At 33.8% G+C, this 18,424-nt stretch overlaps 1 protein-coding gene and 1 non-coding gene across 3 annotated transcripts; both read left to right on the plus strand.

The window, feature by feature from the left end:
- Nucleotides 1-13,662: 13,662 nt before the first annotated feature.
- Nucleotides 13,663-18,070, plus strand: LOC18612829 (putative pectate lyase 20). 2 transcript variants are annotated; one of them, XM_007049782.3, is made up of 7 exons: nt 13,663-13,787; nt 14,083-14,136; nt 14,376-14,447; nt 16,287-16,929; nt 17,037-17,140; nt 17,245-17,383; nt 17,485-18,070. In XM_007049782.3, exons 1-7 carry the CDS (start codon nt 13,687-13,689, stop codon nt 17,704-17,706), a joined length of 1,335 nt encoding a protein of 444 aa, XP_007049844.3. In that variant the 5' UTR covers nt 13,663-13,686; the 3' UTR covers nt 17,707-18,070. The 2 variants fall into 2 exon arrangements, with proteins under 2 accessions (XP_007049844.3, XP_088662932.1); XM_088806806.1 differs by having other exon boundaries at nt 13,734-13,834; nt 17,485-18,069.
- LOC148764618 (U5 spliceosomal RNA) lies at nt 13,826-13,941 on the plus strand. The gene has a single exon (XR_016024372.1). It is a non-coding gene; the product is annotated as a U5 spliceosomal RNA (small nuclear RNA).
- Nucleotides 18,071-18,424: the final 354 nt, after the last annotated feature.

The raw sequence follows: 18,424 nt of genomic DNA on the forward strand, positions 1-18,424 counted from the left end.
AGAGAGAGAGAGAGAGAGAGAGAGAGAGAGAGGTGCATATGATATTGTAATCAAAAAGTCATCATGTGAAAACAATCAGAGTTTGTTATTAGTTCCCCTGTCACTTGCCATACATCTGCAACCCTACGTGCTGGCACGAAATACCCCATGCATGTTGTAATGTGCGATACCTTGTATGTGGATATCGCACTCTTTATTTTATTATGACATGCATACCCCTCTCTTTTTATTCTCATTCAAAACTTTTTTTGACCACCAAATATCAGCTATCCATAACATTTTATGAGATACAAATACTACATATCATAATTAAGTCAAATTACTTGTTTGTAGCAATTCACCGTATTTTATATATCTATGCATAGATTTATACTTGATGTCAAGTAACTTTTTTTCACTTGTTTTTATTAAACTAAGTTTATAATTAAAAATTATAATCATCATTAACCGATTCTTAACGTATATGAATGTGACAAACCAAACCAACAAATCATAACCAGAAAAATAATCATCAAACTCGTAGGAATTCACTTTTGTCACTATGCTTTTGATGGAATGTGCTGGGATTCGACCTCATATTCAAACATGAAAATAATCAAGAAATTAAAAAATATAACGCAACGAAAATATAAACTACTATTTAATTAGATAAACAGTCGAATCATACAAGATCAATGTTTGTGTTTTTCATATAACTTTCAAATTAATTATGAACACTCATAAGTTTAGGAGTTATATACCTTATTCTATATATCATAATCAAGAGCCAATTAAATCCAAAAGGCTTGTGATGGAACAAAAACCTAAAAAGAGAATAAGACGGTTTAAAATCCTACAACCGAAATCTTTGCTTTTTCACTTTTAGTATTTGTCAAATCTTCAGCCACTCATGTGTTTGGCCTCTAACAGTAATCTACACTGACTGAATAAGACTTTCTCAAAGGTAGAATTTTACTTGAACTAGCAAGTTTTTGTTTTTAAAATAAAATGACCAAAAGTTCGTGTCGAATCTTATTTTTGTAAAACAAAGAAAACTATTTTCCTTTTTTTATTTTTATGAAACAGCTAAGAAGTGGCTGGAGGCTTAGAGTTTTAGTTTGTTAATATAATATATTTATACAGCCAAACTATGTTGTAATCCTAAATACAACAGTTGTATTTTAATTTAATTAAGTCTTTGTGAACTTAATTAATTTTTCACTTTAATTTGGTCTATTCTAATTAAGTTCAACTTAATTGATTATCCTTATTTAATCCCAATCATGACACTTAATATGTGTGACCCATTAGGCTTTTAATATGTTGACAATAAATATAAATTCTAATCAAATATCAATTTGATAATAGATTTATATTTATAAATCATGAGTGGCATCTAGCAATACATCATGACCACTTAAATATTGAAAAGTCAATTAAAGAATTTGACAAAGCCCTTTAGTAATAAGCCTCTTAGTGCAATACGGTCATTTAATCAAATATCTTGGATATGTCATAAGGCATAACATTCCATATTAGTTCTCATAATTCATAACTAACCTTATGAATTTAGAAAACTAACTTTCCTCAAATTAGCCATGCTTTGGCTAAAGACTTTATACAAGTTAATTAAGAATTGAGAACAAGTGAGATACATCCCCTCACATCACTTGGGGTTATGAATCCTCTCTTGACCACTCATTCACTTTCGCATGCTTCATGGCATACCCAAAAACACCTTGTTTAGGCATCTAGTAGCTTCTAAACCTGTAGAGGTGAAATCAAAGTATGTCATTCCCCACACAAGATGACTTAGTGTCTCAAGTCTAAGGACTAGTTGTATGACTATCAAATGAGAACATATTCCAAAGACACTTAGTGAAATACCAAATGGAGTCCTCATAGTAGGTCATGTTCAGTGAACTTCTTTTTTAACAAGCACCCACAAGTTTTCCTCAAGTATCTCATATACTTCAATCTATGAGATCAATTACTTACTTTTCAAGTAAGGAGACTTAACATGTATCAGTCTTTGAGCATTGTCAATGCCCTATCTTGACAATACAATGACTAGGAACAATTTTAAGAACATGGCTTTGATGCATAGTGATCTCATAATTGTAACAACTTTACAATTCTCTTGCAAGGCCTTCATGTTAACTCCTTATTTTCGTAACGTGCGGGCCCGAGAACCTGACTGCTAGACGTGGGGAAACACTAAGGAGTCGCCATGAATCTTTTTTCTAGGTGTGATTGACTACCTATTGACTCAATTCTAATCAACGAAATCTTAAATTGATTTTAAATCCGTCAAGAGAATTTTAAACTGGTCTACGTTTTTTAGGACTAGGTTCGAGATTGCAGTTACTCCCGGGGAAGGATTAGCACCCCCGTGATGCCTGTTCTATGAACGGTACCATTTGATTTTAGATTATCCTATTGGGGTCTTAATCCTTATATTTATTATGTTTCCTTAGCTATTATTCATATATTTTATCCTTTATTTTATTAAAATATTTTATTTGACTCTAAGGTGTGATGCGGACATGAGGCATTATGAAATACATGACATAAAATTCAAATAATATCGGATGAATAACCTTTTATCGAGGACGTTCTCTCGAATCCGCCCATCATACTGGTGGGATTCAAAGATATTCTCTCACCTAGAGAATTATCCGAGAAATTCGTCTTCGCAAATTTGACGAATAAATCTCATCATTAGGGTTATCGTACGTTTTTTTGAAAAATATTTTCATGAATGTAAACCTATTGCGAGCAAAAGCCTTTTTATTTAAGATGTTTCCCGAACCCTCCCATTGTACTGGTGGGACCCAAGGACATCCTTTCACCTAGGAAATTTGTCGAGAGAAACTCGCTTTCGCAAGATTTTCAAAAAATCCCATCATCGGGTATTTTAATTTTTATCAATTTATTGTCATGAGTATTGCCATTTTCACAAATTTTCATTTTTATCTTTGGAAACTTAGATATATGTCATATATTCTCTTATATATGCCATATATTGTATTTATATTTTGTTTGACTAATTTATTGTATAGTTATTTTTATTTACTTAAAATTAAACAAAATCTCAAAATCGAGACCCTCCCATCGTACTGGTGGAGTCTTAATTTGGATTTCGAGCCTAGGGAAAATTAGTCCGAAATTGCGACTCCTTGCATCCCGACCAATCATCCCATCATCGGTACTATAACACGTTATTTCTATACTTATTAACATTTAAGTATCTTTTTAAACCAAACTTACATATTTTTCTAATTATTAATACTAAATGTTCATCCCTTTTTTTTCTTTTTCTTATATATCATTATTTTTACTTGATCATAAATATCTACTTTTGACCTATCTTATTTCCTCACGAATAAGTATATTTTAATCATTTTTTTTTAATTAACCTATCTTTTCCTAAAACTAAATGATTATTTATTTGTTATATTTTCATGTATCTATACCCATATTTTTTTTTTACAACTAAACTTTTCCTATTCTTCCTTATTTAGAATTTTTTTGTTAATGCTAAATTTTTATTTATTTTTATATGACTTTTTGCCTAACCTAGTCACCATCTATTTCTCTTTATTTTTCTTTCGTTTATTCCTTTTTTGATTTTTACTCATCTAAACTTAAACATCTATTTATTGGTAACTTTCTGTCTTTGTATATATTTTTCTAAAGAAAATCCTCACATAATGAAGACTTTTAATCCCTCTCTTTTTATAATTATTTTCAACTTTCAATGCTCCTTAACTCAATATTGGGTCAGTTAACACATCCATGTGAATAGTAAGGGAAAGGATTTTACCTTGTTTGGGCTCGAATAGTAACCCAAGATGATTGAACTGTTTGGAAGCACCCAAGCTCGTGTCCTCAGCTCATCGTGCTTCCCCAAACCGCTCCAATCTGGAGCTCAGGCAACAGCTACTCCCAGGTGCCTAAGAATGGTGCTGTTCAAAGTGGTGAAAGAGAGCTCTTTGGAAGGCCTAAAACGACGTCGTTTGGTACTTTCAGATTCTAACTACATAAGCCATTTTTCTTTCTGCCCTTCATTTTCTCCTTTCTCTTCTCTCTCTATAAACTAGTTATTTTCCATTCTCTTTAAAAACTTCCACTTTTTCATGCTCTCTCACCAGCTCACTCATCCTCCAACCGATGACAACTCTAGGCTTTCCTCTCTAATCCCAACGGCACCGAACCTCTCTCTCTCTCTAACTCACCTTCCGACCGACGACAACTCCAAGCTTTCCTCTCTAACTCTAACAGTGCCGAACCTCTTTTTCTCTAACTCACCTTCCAAGCGGCGGTAACTCCAAGCTTTCCTCTTTAATCCCAACGGCGCCAAACCTTTCTCTCTCTAACTTACCTTCCAACTGGCGGCAACTCCAAGCTTTCCTCTCTAACCCCAACGGTGCCGAACCTCTCTCTCTAACTCACCTTCCAACCTACGGCAACTAAACCCCCAGCTTTCTTTCCTTTTTTAAACCGCCAGTCACCCAAGCAAAAAATCCCTCCTAAAAATAAAAAACAAACTAAAAAACCCTCTTTGTTTCTCATTCTCCATTGTATATTTTTTGGTTGGTTTTTTACTATTTTTTTTTCTTTTTGATGGCTATTGTGGTTGATTGGTTGGCTGCTAGAATACTTAGGGGTTTTCTTGATTTTTTGGTTCTTTGTAGGGTTTTTTTCTTGGTTTTGATTTTTGGTTTATGGTTGTGATTGGGTTTTTTGGTTGTTCTAAAACTAGGGATTTTGGGGTTTTCTAGTTGCCGTTCTTTATAGCTATCACTGTAGCTCTTTTTATACTCCACTCCAGTCTCTGGGTGCCTATCTTGCCAAACGCGATTTTTTCGCGTCTGGCACAACATATTGTGCCGTACAATCCCTTTTTCTTTCTTTTTTTTTTATTTCATTTTTCATTTCATTTTTTTTTCATTTTTTTTTTCATTTTTTTTGTTATTATTATTATTTTTTAGTCTTCATAACTTTATAATATTTAATTAACACCTAAAAGAAGTGGATAATATCAATAATGGAAAAAATATAATGTATACACTTATTATTGCACTAACACGAAGGAAAATCTCTATCACATATAGTTATAAGATTCAATGTGTACTAAATTATAATATATATTCCTTGGCCAATCTAATTGGTTCAAGGGCATATACCAACATAATGGAGATCAAATTATGGTTTAATCTTTATTTAAGAGAGCATATAATGTAGTTTGCTTTGCCTTTTCCTATTTTCTTTGTTAAATTGAAAGTATGCAATGGAGAGGAATAGAGACTACAGTGGTGAGAGATCCAACAGCCACTTGCAGCATTGTCATGATTGATTATTGTGTGATGTGTAGAAGGGGAACATAATTCTTCCTTACTTATTTGGAATAGTGTTACAGAGTTTTGGTGGATGAAATCTATCATATGCAAAATACCAAAGGCCTAGATTCATCCTAAGGAATATATATATATATATATAATATTTTTTTAAAAAAATTGAATGATTTTAAAAAATTTAAATAAATTTTTATTTTTTTATTATTTTCAATTAAATCATTATATGTTATTTTAAGTCAAATAAGCTCTTACCATTAACAATTGATTAAATATTATTAATCATAATATTACTCGTTATTTTATGTCACACAATATTAATATATTATAATTGATGATGATATGAAATGTTGATATAATATAATGACATGGTCACATAATATTTTTCACTTGTCATGTCAACGTCACATTAATATTATTTGAATATAAAATAAAAAATGATATTTTAGGTAATGAAAGTTTGTTAACCGTTAGTCATTAAGTACCTATAATTTGATCCAAAATAAAAGTGTAAGGGCCTTGATCAAACAAAAAAGAAAAAGAAAAATTTATTTAAATTTTTTAAATAATTTAGAGGCTTTTTAAAATATTATAAAAAATCCCAAAAACCTAAAAATACACTTAAAACTAAATATTCTTTTAAACAAAGGAGTTGGAAAAGCAAATGTTTTCTCCCATTAATTACATCATTTCTGAGTTCATAATCAAGATTCAAGGTCTTGCTGTTACGTGCAGACAACTAATACATTTGTACGAAACCATACTGAGGAAAATGATATCATCTTTTCAAATATTCCAATGATTCATGCTCTTTCCCCGACATGCAGCACTAAGTTTCTTAACAATCAAACCAGGATAATGAGTTTAAATAGCCATTTTCAGTTTCTAGAAACAAAGAGACATACAAGCTTAGCAGGTTCATTGAAAATTGTATATATCAGCATTCATTAATTATTAGTAGTCATCTTGACGTGGCCAAAGCAATCTCAATTAGCTAATGTTGAAATATTCTAGCTTGCTATGGTTTTGATGGCTGATCTGTTGTATAGAAATGGTGAAGGCAATTTATATATATATATATATAATATCTATCGCAAAGCTTATTCACTGAATGGAAACCCATGTGCACATCAAGCCTTGTAAAACCAATTGCAAGCATTGGGTTAGTCATTTGCTTGGTTTGGAGCTAAAACACACCATCACATGGATGGTCCACGACACTTGAACTTTTTTTATTTTTTATTTGTTTTTGGGGCAATGTTCTGTTTAAACACATTATCATCTTGTTATTGAAGGAAATGATTGGGTGTTTCATCCAGTTGTAATGGCAATATTTTACAAGAAATTATTTCTTTTTGGACATGGCTTTTTCGATTTCACATTTGGTTATCTCACATCAGTCAATATATGCAAATATGAAGCACTTAAAACAGTTGTCCTTCCCTAAGAATTTCTAGCCCCATTGCCTCCTTAAGATCATGTTGGTAAATGGTAAAAGGTAAACGGTGAGCAGTTAGGAAAAGAAAGAAAAATTAAGTTGGGGTTGTTTTTCTCTTGCCATAATAAACAAAGTCCAAGTCGAAGAGCTTAGGCTAACATCAACCATGAGGGGTTACACCAACATGCATTTGATCATTAAACTTCCATTTTGATTTTTATCAAGGGTCTGAAGAGACAGGCAGATGTGTTAGGTTGAAGACTTGAAAATGATTTGCTAAAGAGTTATGACTAATTTGAAAATTTTCAAAGTAGAAACCCATTTACCTTGTTCCATGGTCAATTCCAAGAAGATTATGATTGTTGGGAAAGAATAATACAATTATCTAACATATAGTGGTATTCATCTCAAACTTGACTGATTGTTTGAAAGAGGTTTTTAGTGATCCTTTTCACTGCTTGATTTCTTTGAAAAGGATGGACAGAGTGGAACCATGTGGTTGGGAAAAATTGAACCACTTGGTGATCTCTTTGTCTAAATGCTGCATGAAAACAACAAGTCACTTACTTATCTAATCCAAAGGAGGCTCAACTAAGGGTTTGTTCCCCTTCAATATATTGCATCTCTCTGTCTTACCAAACACATTCAACTAAAGGGTTAGTATAATTTTTAATGTCAAAATCACCTTCTGACAAATCATATCTTCCCGTTAATGCAACTTCTATCATTTATCGTGAAAGGCCGGAGAACACACATTTTAATAATAAGTGGGTTTTAGTTCTTGATATGAAGTGTGAACTTCTTTTGTCAATTGGAGCAAAATCAACATAATGGCAAGCTTCCACTACTTGTACTGAACCATTTTATTAAGCACTAGCAATGTCAACGCCAGGTGTAAAAAAGTCAAAACAGGGTTAGCCTCCAATTAGTCAAAAGATAATGAGCATTTGAAATATAAATTTATGTAACATTAATACCTCCTGTATTCTAGAACTCTTTTCAGTTGAATTACCAGAAAAATTGATGTGAATTCATGCCGGGAATCAAGCACGAAGAGGAGGGAAAAGAAAAGTTGGATTAGAATGAAGCAGGCAGGCCTTGATTGACGGTGAGCAGAGCAGCCATGTGATGGTACTCCTTGTGTGAGGTGGTGGCAACTTGAACAACCTGCTAAAATCTTCCTTACCCATTCAATTTCTACGGACAAAACACAAAAATATTCAATGCATTTTAGAGGAATTTGGTCGGAAGCCTAAACCTGAAGTCACCCAGTCATATTAATAAAATTTGAAGAACAGATGTTGAACAAATTCGTTGAAATACTAATAAATTAAAGCAGCTGGGTTCATTTATTAGGCAGGGCTCAAACAGGAGATTGGTAGAGAAATTTTCACCAGCTACAATTTTGGACTAGTCAAGGTTCGATTCACCCTAGAAAGTTTCCCATTTATTATTATTTTGAGCAGTCAAGACAAGGGAAAAATATTGTTAGAGAACCTTTTTGGTGTGGACCGTAGACAGTTGAAATTCCATTGTACAACTTGATTCAACTGGATTTCTCGATGAATGAATAGGAAGTGGGAACTCAAGACAGGTTAAAAGTAGCTGCTTTGCCCAAGCTGGCAAGTCTACCACAAAGTTGGCGACAACGTCTAATCTTACACGTGGTTTTCTGTTGCCAATCTTTTTCTAGTTTGTAAAGATAGAATTGATGTGATGGTTTCAACTGGTTCCAACTCCGTGCAATTTCCACACACAAGGCAAACGTAGCATATCCCTATCAATCTTGTATTATATATAAAACAGGCAAAATATACGTATTATATCCCTGTTAATCTTGTATTATAAAATTGTCTATATTACAGATATTTACAAAATTAAATGATCTAATCTTATTCATAAATTAATTTTAACCAACAAACAGTAAATACTATAGTGTAATTAGATAGTAGTATTGTATACTAATTTTTTAATAACTTTAATTTGCCAATTAATCAAACTGTTCTAAAAATTAAAATTTCCTTTTCGTATATCCTATATTATTCTGTGGAAATTTAATCATGTAAGCCTGTTTCAATGGCTGAAAAGATGCAAACTTGTGAGCCAATAATGTTGACTCTCGTATGGATATGCATAACAAATTACTATTTAGGGGGGCATGAGCGTTTTGACATTTAGATTCCTTGCATTTTCTATGTCTTCTTCTGTCGGTTACAAAACACATTTACAAGAAGTACGACTCACAACTAATTCTCTATATATAAAGAGAATTAAAAAAATAAAAATATTTTTTGCACCAAGTGATTTAAAAACTAAAATTTAATGATAAAATAATATATAGCAATTACATAAAGAATTTAGGACCTACAGGCGGCGAGGGTCCTTGGACCGGCGACTCAGGCTGCCATAGTGGAGTGGCGATGGGCAAATTCGGCCCTCCTCGTCCACCGGCTATAGCCTGTGATTGTTCGGAGAAGGCAAAAAAAAAAAAAAAGAAAAATAAAGAGAGAAAATCAAATTTGGAAAAGATAATTTTGTTTTCTTTTTGAAAAAGCTAATACAATTAAGTACAATGTTAAATTATATTTTAAATCATATTATCATAATTTTAAATCATATTTGTATTAAGAAAGGATAATTTTGACTATTCAACAAAAAAATCATTCTATCCTATACTTAATTTTACACACACACACACCAAGCATAGTATAAGATAAAAATCATCCTACATTACTCTTAATCTTTGCACATTCCAGATATAATTAGATATGATGATATTATCTCTAATTCAATCCACTTTCTTATCTTATTTTATCAAACCTAATGATGTGTACTAAAAAGTACAGTTATGATACTTGCATGAAGGGCTGTCTCATGCAATATAGATGTGCCATCCACTCATCACCTTGCATTATCCTAATCTAATTTAATTAACAGGGATAGCTAAATTAACATCGAATTTCATAATATTTTTAATAATTTTCTTTTGCAGTTTTTTGAGGGTTTAAGTGGACCATAGTCCCAAGACATGAATCCTTGAATGAAGTGATCAGATTAATCAAGAATTAATGTGCAACACATACATAATTACCAGTGAAACTTGCAGCTAGATTTCTGGTAACAAATAACAAAAAGACCAGAATCTTTTAGTTTAGGGATTGTCTCTGTTTACTTTTTTCTTAAGGGCTTAATATTGGTTGATCTGTTTACTTTTGTCTGAATCTTGTTTAGATAACATGCTTGAAAAAGATAGTAAGAACAAGGAATGGAATGGTTGGTTCTTCCTCTAATTTCAAGTTTACACAATTTTAAGACAATAAAGTGAGCCTATTTTTTGGGTCACTTCCTTTTTTTAGCACATATTTACTAGGTTTTTCTCTAGTTTTTTTTTTTCTAATTTTATTTTACAGTAGTATTATATATTCAATTATATGATCAGATTGCATTTTTTAATAATGTTGGAGTATATATCATTTTTAAGTCATTAATTTCTAATTATAATTTGGGGTTCCAATTTGTATACTAGAAAAAGATTGTTTGAAGTAATGCTATTATGTTTTACATGTAATCTTATAATATTACTTTTGCAAATTTTAGTTAATAATGTCAATTGATTTCACATTTTTTTAATAAAAAATTAATGATAATGCACCAAATCATTAATGAATATGACAATTTGGTTTGACTTGGCTCGTTTTACAAGGCATGTTGTGGGTTCATTGGCATGTTCTTTCTTGAGTTCTACAACTAAGATAACATGTATACTTCTTTGTACCATGTGCTTTTTTTTTTTTCTTTTTGGCCTTTTTAAGAATTAAGCATATAACTTTAGCCGATGGGGATCTATTGGTCTTGTTGGAATATTAGAGAGAAAGTGAATAGCATTAAAAATTTTAAAAATTGGTCATTTTTTAGTGATAGAGTTTTTAACCAATTAGAAGAAAATGAATGTAAAACTTATTATAGCTAAAAGACACCAAGTAAGGAAGAGTAGGGAGAAGTGGACAATAGAAAACTATTTATAGTAGTTCGGTCCCGTTAACCTATATCCACTACCTTAATTTTTCAATTAAGGATTTTCAATCTAACTTCACTATACTAGTGGAATTAACAGCTTTCACCAAACTTTTACAATGTGAGCTTCTAACCCTAGTTTTAATCCCTTACAATAAGTTTTAGAGTGCTTTTCACATTCTAATTTCCTAAGAAAGAGAAGAAAAAGAAGTATAATTATGGTGCTTTACAAATCTGGACAAATTACAATCAAACTCAAACATTTTATCTAGATTTAGAATGAAGGACAAGTGTTTTTGGTGAAAATATTTAGCTTTTTGCTCAAAATAACTCTTTTCTCTTCAAATCTATCTGCATTGGCCGTTGGAGCTTCAATTTTATACTTGAGGAGTCAGATTTTTCTTTTAGAGACAGTTTTTAGCTATTAGAAACAACTTTGATACCATTTAGCTGTTATTTTGTCCTTTAGTATTTAAATTCAAAAAGGTAGACAGAGTTGGGCTAATTGATTACAGGTAACTCTAATCGATTACAACTTCTCTACCTTGCACTGTTTTGTTACTGTGTTCTCTACGCCAACCGATTACAGGAGGTTCTAACCGATTAAGAGATATTGTCTTCAACCTTCTTTTCTTCAGCAGACTTTTTCTAATTAGTTAATTCTCTCCTTAACAGATTGGAGCTTTATTTCCTTTAACCTTAATCGAGTAACACAAGCTTTAATTAATTAAAAATTTTTCAAATTTTCACATTTTCATTTTGGCTCCATTCAACAATCATCTTCATTTTAAATTTAAATTTTGACGCTTTGGAGATTTTTGAAGTCTTGTACTCTAACAGATTAATACCATGCTTTAACTGATTAGCAGACTTCTGTTTTGCTTTGTCCAGCAGATTCTTGATCAGTTAAGCCTAGTGCTAATTGATTAATATTTTTTTTGTTTTGTTTTAACTTATAGCCCAACCATTTCTTAACTAATTAGTCTATATATTATATGATCTTACTTTTAATCATTCATTTCATTGAGGGAATTAACTTTATCTTGCATACTTAAATAGTGAAGTTAGATATTAATAAATGAAGAATGTTTTGTTATCATAAAAAAACATATGGAGTCAAAAGCATCTTGACATCTGGTGGCCTTTTTGAGTCTTGACCAACAAATTATATATGAATCAAGTTGTGCCATATAGTAGGCTCTTAAGGAACCCCTTCTACAAAGCCATGCTAGTTATGGGCACATGTTATTGGATGTTTATTTTTGTAAAAAGTTTAATAGAAAGAAGAAGAAGAAATTATTCACTCTTTTCCTTTTGTCCTCATTTTGATAAAACTAAGAGTAAAATACTTTTATCCCTTAAGTTTTGATCGAAATTATATAAAGATCAATTAATTTTCAAAATGGACACTCCGTCTTAAAATAAAATTTTCGTTAAACATTGGGTATAGTCGTTAGTCAAACGTTAGTGTTTTCGTCAATATGATGATGTGATAAGGCTAAAACGATAATTATATTATTAATTAAAATTTAAAATTACTATTATATAATTTTATTAATTAAAAAAAAAACCTCCCCAGATGGGGAACTCGATTGGTGCTCCCCTATCTTGGGGAGTTGGCGAGCATTGATCAGTGTTCCTTTTTTTTAAAATCTTTTTTAAAAAATATAATAATAATTTTTAAAATGAATGAAAAAAAACATTTTAGTCTTTTCTTAATCTTTGTTAACAGTATTTGCATTTTTAAGACGAAGTGTCCATTTTGAAAATTAATGAACCCACTTAAAATTTTGACTAAATTAAAAGGTTAGATATATTTTACTCTAAAATTAAACATTCCGTTCAAACTTCAAACTTACAAGTAACAACTACCCATACTGGTTTTTTTTTCCTTTTTTCTTCTCTTGTCTTGTATTGTAAAATAGAAATTACTTGCTTTAAAATGTGAGTATCTAAACAAGAAAAAAAATGTAAAGAATCTCAAGGGTTTCATCTTATCAATGAGAATTTGAAGTAACTACGTCCTTCACATTAATTCTAAAAATATGTTTCTATCCTTCACATTAATTCTTTTTTTTGTTTTGATATTTGATTTACGGATGTATTCATTGCAATATGTAAAACAACAAAACAATAAAATGCAACCACAAGGAATGTTATTGGCATTCTCAACCACTTAAAAAAACAATCTTAAGTGGATTGTATTTAATCATCAATCTTGTTTTAGCAATGTCCCAAACGTCAAGTTGGGGCAAAAAATTAAAAAGAAGAGGGGAAAACACCAGGATTTGTACGGTGATACAGTCTTTTAATTTAAAACGTATCCGTACGGTATTTAGGGACACCTGTCCATTGACGGGGATTTTCTTTTATAATCCGTACACTTGCCTGAAATTTAGTTTTCCCTCCACGTCGCCAATGTGGCCACGCGGCTGACACCAGCGAGCGAGTATAATCCCCCACCGTCACCTGCGAGTACCTGATGAAAACCTTTTTCAATTTCATCCTTTGACAAGCTGACGTGGAATCGACTGACCCCACGGGAACAGCTGAAGTGTCAGAGGTGGGAAATGGTCTGGCACGTGAGGTGACCGACACATCGACACGTTGTAGCGTTAAATCTGCTGTCAGTTAGTGGCGGTTAGGGAGGAGGTGAGATACTTAGAGTGGGTTAATTTTGACTTAATTTTAACGGAGTTAGGCAAAGCATATACTACGATCCGACGTTAGTTTATTTCCCTATAAAAAAGACTGCGCCATCTGAGGTTTTTTCATCGACTCCACAATTCTATTTCTCTCTTTCCTCCACTTTCCTTGTTCTTTTCCATTTCTGCCAAACAGAGAAAATTAAACACATTCCCAGTACTGTGAGAGAGAGAGAGAGAGAGAGGATCAATAATGGGGATTTCTCATAGACTACTCTCTTTGTGTATATTGCTACTTTTTATGTTGTTCGTTTATGTCAGGGCCTCAGCAGAGAAAACAGAGCTGAACTCAAGGTACATTTTTCAGGGAAACAATCAGCTCTTGATCACGGAGCCGTGTGGTGAGCACAGAGCGAACTATTCTTTCGCCTTTTACTAAAGAATACCGTGTGCTCGCCACTTGAAGCGGCATACGCCAATTTTGGAAAGGGTGTTCGTAAAAAAAAAAAAAAAAATCAGCTCTTGATCAGTTCTCTCTGTTTCATTAGCTGTTCCAGTCCAGGAAAACTTTCCTGGAAAGCACCGTCAAATGCAAATTCTGCTAGCGTGCAACTGGTTTTTGATTTTCCTCGTGTTTGTCATGTGGCAGGCTTGGTGAAGAAGAGAAGGTGCAGGGCATGAAGAACTCATCAATGGCAGACGGGTGAGTAATCTATTTCAGCTACTTTTCACGTACAAATCTAGCAACTTGGGGACAGTACCAGTTGTTGAGATTGGATCTGAGAGCATCGTAAATAGGATAGTCAGTTCTGTTATATGTTTAGTTTAACTCCCTCTGGTAAGGTCGCAGTTGATCAACTAACTTACTCCTCCCAAGTCCTAAGTTCCTAACCTTGTCTCGAAATACTAAAACACCCTATAATTTCTTTCTTGCCTTTTCAGGTTGGATGATGAGACATGGATAAATGAGCACGCAGTTGATAATCCTGAGGAAATTGCTTCTATGGTTGATATGTAAGTCTCTCTATCTTTAATACAATAGACTCGGGTAAAATTTCACTTGGTTTTGCATCATCAAATTCATAACTCACATACCATTATGATCTTTGGGATCTCATCGGATAAAAACTTGTCTTAGTTAATTATTTACTAGTAAAGTACTTGGCTTGAAAACAAAGAGGATTTGATTCACATGGACACCCCAGTCGGACCCCCACTTGCCATAAGTGTAGCTCTGACATGTCCTTTTCACCTGTCTGTCTCGCCTCGGTTCTCATCTAACATGGGTAGTCAAATGTAATTTTACCCCCAACGGATTTCAGTCAAAACTCTTAATGGGGTCGAATCATGACACGTACCATATCTCTTTTTTGTTTTCCGTAGCCAGACTAGCAGACAATATTTTTGCATATTTTAGTTTTCAGAGTTACAAGTCGAGATTTGAACACTAACTGACTCGTCTAGCTCCAGCCTTGTTGTAAATTGAAAGAAGTTGAGTTCCTCCTAGTACCTGCTTCGGAACCAGTCTTTCCCAAAAGGAAAAAGAACGATGGAAAAAGGAATGAAAATTATAATAAACAGATACCGGACAAGCTAATAATTAATTGACATTTTGTCTTTACTTTATTCATTAAACTCTAACTGATAAACCGGTAGTATGCAGCAAAAGTATAATATCTCTGGTTTAATATTCGTATAGAGTAATTCTACTTTAGGATTCTTGAGGAGTCGGCTGCCATGTTCTTCACTGTTACACAATTTACTCTCTCGGCACCCCCTTTTTTAACTTGTAGCCAGCTTACGCACATGCCCATGTCCTGAGATTCGCGCATCTCGCTCTTTTTTATTTGCTGTCTTATTATTCCTTCCTTATCCAAGTATCATTCCAAGTACACGAAGCTTTCTTTGCCTATATGCACCAAAATGCCAATGTTCTTGTGCCTTTATATTTACTATTTTTTGCCAATGTTTTTGTCCTTGATATCCCCATCTTTCTGATACCCTGAAAGTTTAGTGCTACTAGATTTTTTTGGGGGGCTAGAAATGACTCGTTCACCTCCATGAGATAATGAGAAACGAAGTAGTTTGTATTTGATTAGCCTGGCTCGATTTGTTGTTCTGGATCAACTATGGGGAACGCGACATTATTTTAAGTAGAGTAATTTTTTAATAGAAGCAAAATTCAATCAGCTAGATTTAACGATCAGTGGTTAAACAATATCACAAATGTACAAGGTGGTGTAATTCCTGATATAATCTTGTATGTATGTATGTATGTATATATTCAGGGAGGTGGGATAGGGTGCTTAAAATTTTGTTGAAATATGTTCCCCTTCTCCAGCCTGTCAAGGGAGGCAATGAACTCTTGAAAAAACCACAAAGATCTGCTTTTTCATGGAGGGAGGCAGAGGAAAAACTTGGCTAATTCTTCACTGATCTAGCAGCTAGCTGCATAACTGACAAACCCAGTTGTATTGAATGACACCGCCACGATCGTATTTAATGTTTCATTATTTTGTTCCACCGACGCCAAAAAGGAGCAGGCTGGAATTAGTTCCCACCTTATCATTTACTGGTATATCCTATGGTAAGCAAATGTGGTCAAGAACGCAAATCTTCCAAATTTTCCGTATGGAGCGTTATGTACATCTCCCACAAATACTCACATGGCCAACTCAACTCAACATAGGCCAGAATCAAATTCTTTTCAAACACAATAATTGTCCACCATTCTTATTCCAATTTTCACATGCTAATTAACTCACTTTAATTAATAAAAATTTGATGATAATGACGATATAATCATGGGTTTTTTTCTTTCTTTTTTATAAAAAATATTTTATGTATTTTCAGGAGCATAAGAAATAGCACAGAAAGGAGAAAGTTGGGTTATTTCTCATGTGGAACAGGGAATCCGATTGATGACTGCTGGCGCTGTGACCGGCGTTGGTATCTTAGGCGAAAGCGCCTAGCCAACTGCGGCATCGGCTTTGGACGCAATGCTGTCGGTGGTCGTGATGGAAAATACTATGTGGTAAGTAACCCTGGCGATGATGACCCTGTGAACCCCAAACCAGGCACCCTCCGCCATGCTGTTATCCAAGACAGGCCTCTCTGGATTGTGTTCAAGCGTGACATGGTGATCACTTTGAAGCAGGAGCTCATAATGAACAGTTTTAAGACAATTGATGGTCGTGGTGCCAATGTGCATATCGCTAATGGGGCCTGCATTACCATCCAGTTTGTCACAAATATTATCATCCACGGAGTCCACATCCATGACTGCAAGCCCACCGGTAACGCCATGGTTCGAAGCTCCCCATCTCATTATGGATGGAGGACAATGGCTGATGGGGATGCCATTTCGATTTTTGGATCAAGCCACATCTGGATTGACCACAATTCACTGTCTAATTGTGCTGATGGACTTATTGATGCTATAATGGGTTCCACTGCAATTACCATCTCCAACAATTACTTCACCCACCACAATGAGGTCAGAATCAAATAAATTTCCTCATGCATTTTCTTGTTTTTCTTTTCTTGAAGTGAATTTATGTTTTGGAAGGACTAAATTAATTTGTCCAAGTAATTCGATGACAGGTTATGCTGTTGGGACATAGTGACTCTTACGTAAGAGACAAGCAGATGCAGGTGACCATTGCTTATAATCATTTTGGGGAGGGTCTTATCCAGAGAATGCCAAGGTAGCATACTCAAATATGGTTGCTAATGTAATTTCTCCTTTCCGTTGGGAGCTTTTTTTTTTTTTACATATAAATTTGGCTCAGCCCTCTAACAAATCTTGCAGGTGTAGACATGGATATTTCCATGTAGTGAACAATGACTACACACACTGGGTAATGTATGCAATCGGTGGAAGTGCTAATCCCACCATTAACAGCCAGGGAAACCGTTACCTTGCCCCTGCTAACGCCTTTGCTAAAGAGGTAAATAAACCAAACCTACAAAAACTTCCCCTTCTAAGAATTAGTAGCAGTAATTAGGATGCGGAATGATGAGGGACTTGCTGAATTTTTGATGTGGCCAGGTGACAAAGAGAGTGGCAACATCATCTAATCAATGGAGACATTGGAATTGGAGGTCAGATGGAGACCTGTTGTTAAATGGAGCGTATTTCACTCCATCAGGAGCAGGTGCAGCAGCCAGCTATGCCAGGGCCTCTAGCTTAGGGGCCAAGTCCTCTTCCTTAGTTGGCATCATTACTACAAATGCAGGTGCTCTCACCTGTCGCCACGGCCGCATGTGTTAATTCTCATTAGTCTCCGCCACACTCTCCACCCCAACCGACAAACCAAGGAAAAGACAAAAGCAAACAAAGAAGGAAATGAAAAATAACTCATTTTTCTTCCCATATTATCACTTATATAGCACTAGTATTCATTCCCAGCTGAGTTTATATTCTGCTCAATCCCTTTGACAAGTGTACAAAAATTTTTAGAAAATTGTCCTAATTCTCTCCCTCATATACAACAATATTTCACTTGTCATAAATGCAATGGATCGACCTCGGCCTCTTTTAAGGTGCCGTAGCGTTGTTCACTTCTATTATTGTTTCTCTTTGTAATTATGTATTTTCCTTTGTTTATTTTTCCGCACTTCCCCTGTTTATATTGCTCTTCTTTGATCAATTAGTTAGCACATAAATTGCACATGAAAGCAAGTTATTGTTGTGAGTTAGCTTTAAAGACATTGGAGGTATATAATTTATGTTGGATGAGGGGGCATGTGCTGCATTTCTCTTCTGTGAGGCCAACCTGTTTACATGCGTTGGCATGTAGGAGACTTGGAGAATGTGTTATTATGTGGATTTCCATGTCTACTGTCCCATGAATTTAAACATAAAAAAGTATCTGAAAGGGGAAAATAAGTAGAAAGAAAAAGAGTCCAAGCTGAATTAATCTTGGCATTCCTTTTCCTTTTTTTTTATTTATTTATTAAAAAAACTAGGCTGTGAAGCCGAGTGAGAT

Source organism: Theobroma cacao, chromosome 1, assembly GCF_053813885.1.
Source record: "Theobroma cacao isolate CCN51 chromosome 1, ASM5381388v1, whole genome shotgun sequence".
NCBI classification, from domain to species: Eukaryota; Viridiplantae; Streptophyta; class Magnoliopsida; order Malvales; family Malvaceae; genus Theobroma; species Theobroma cacao.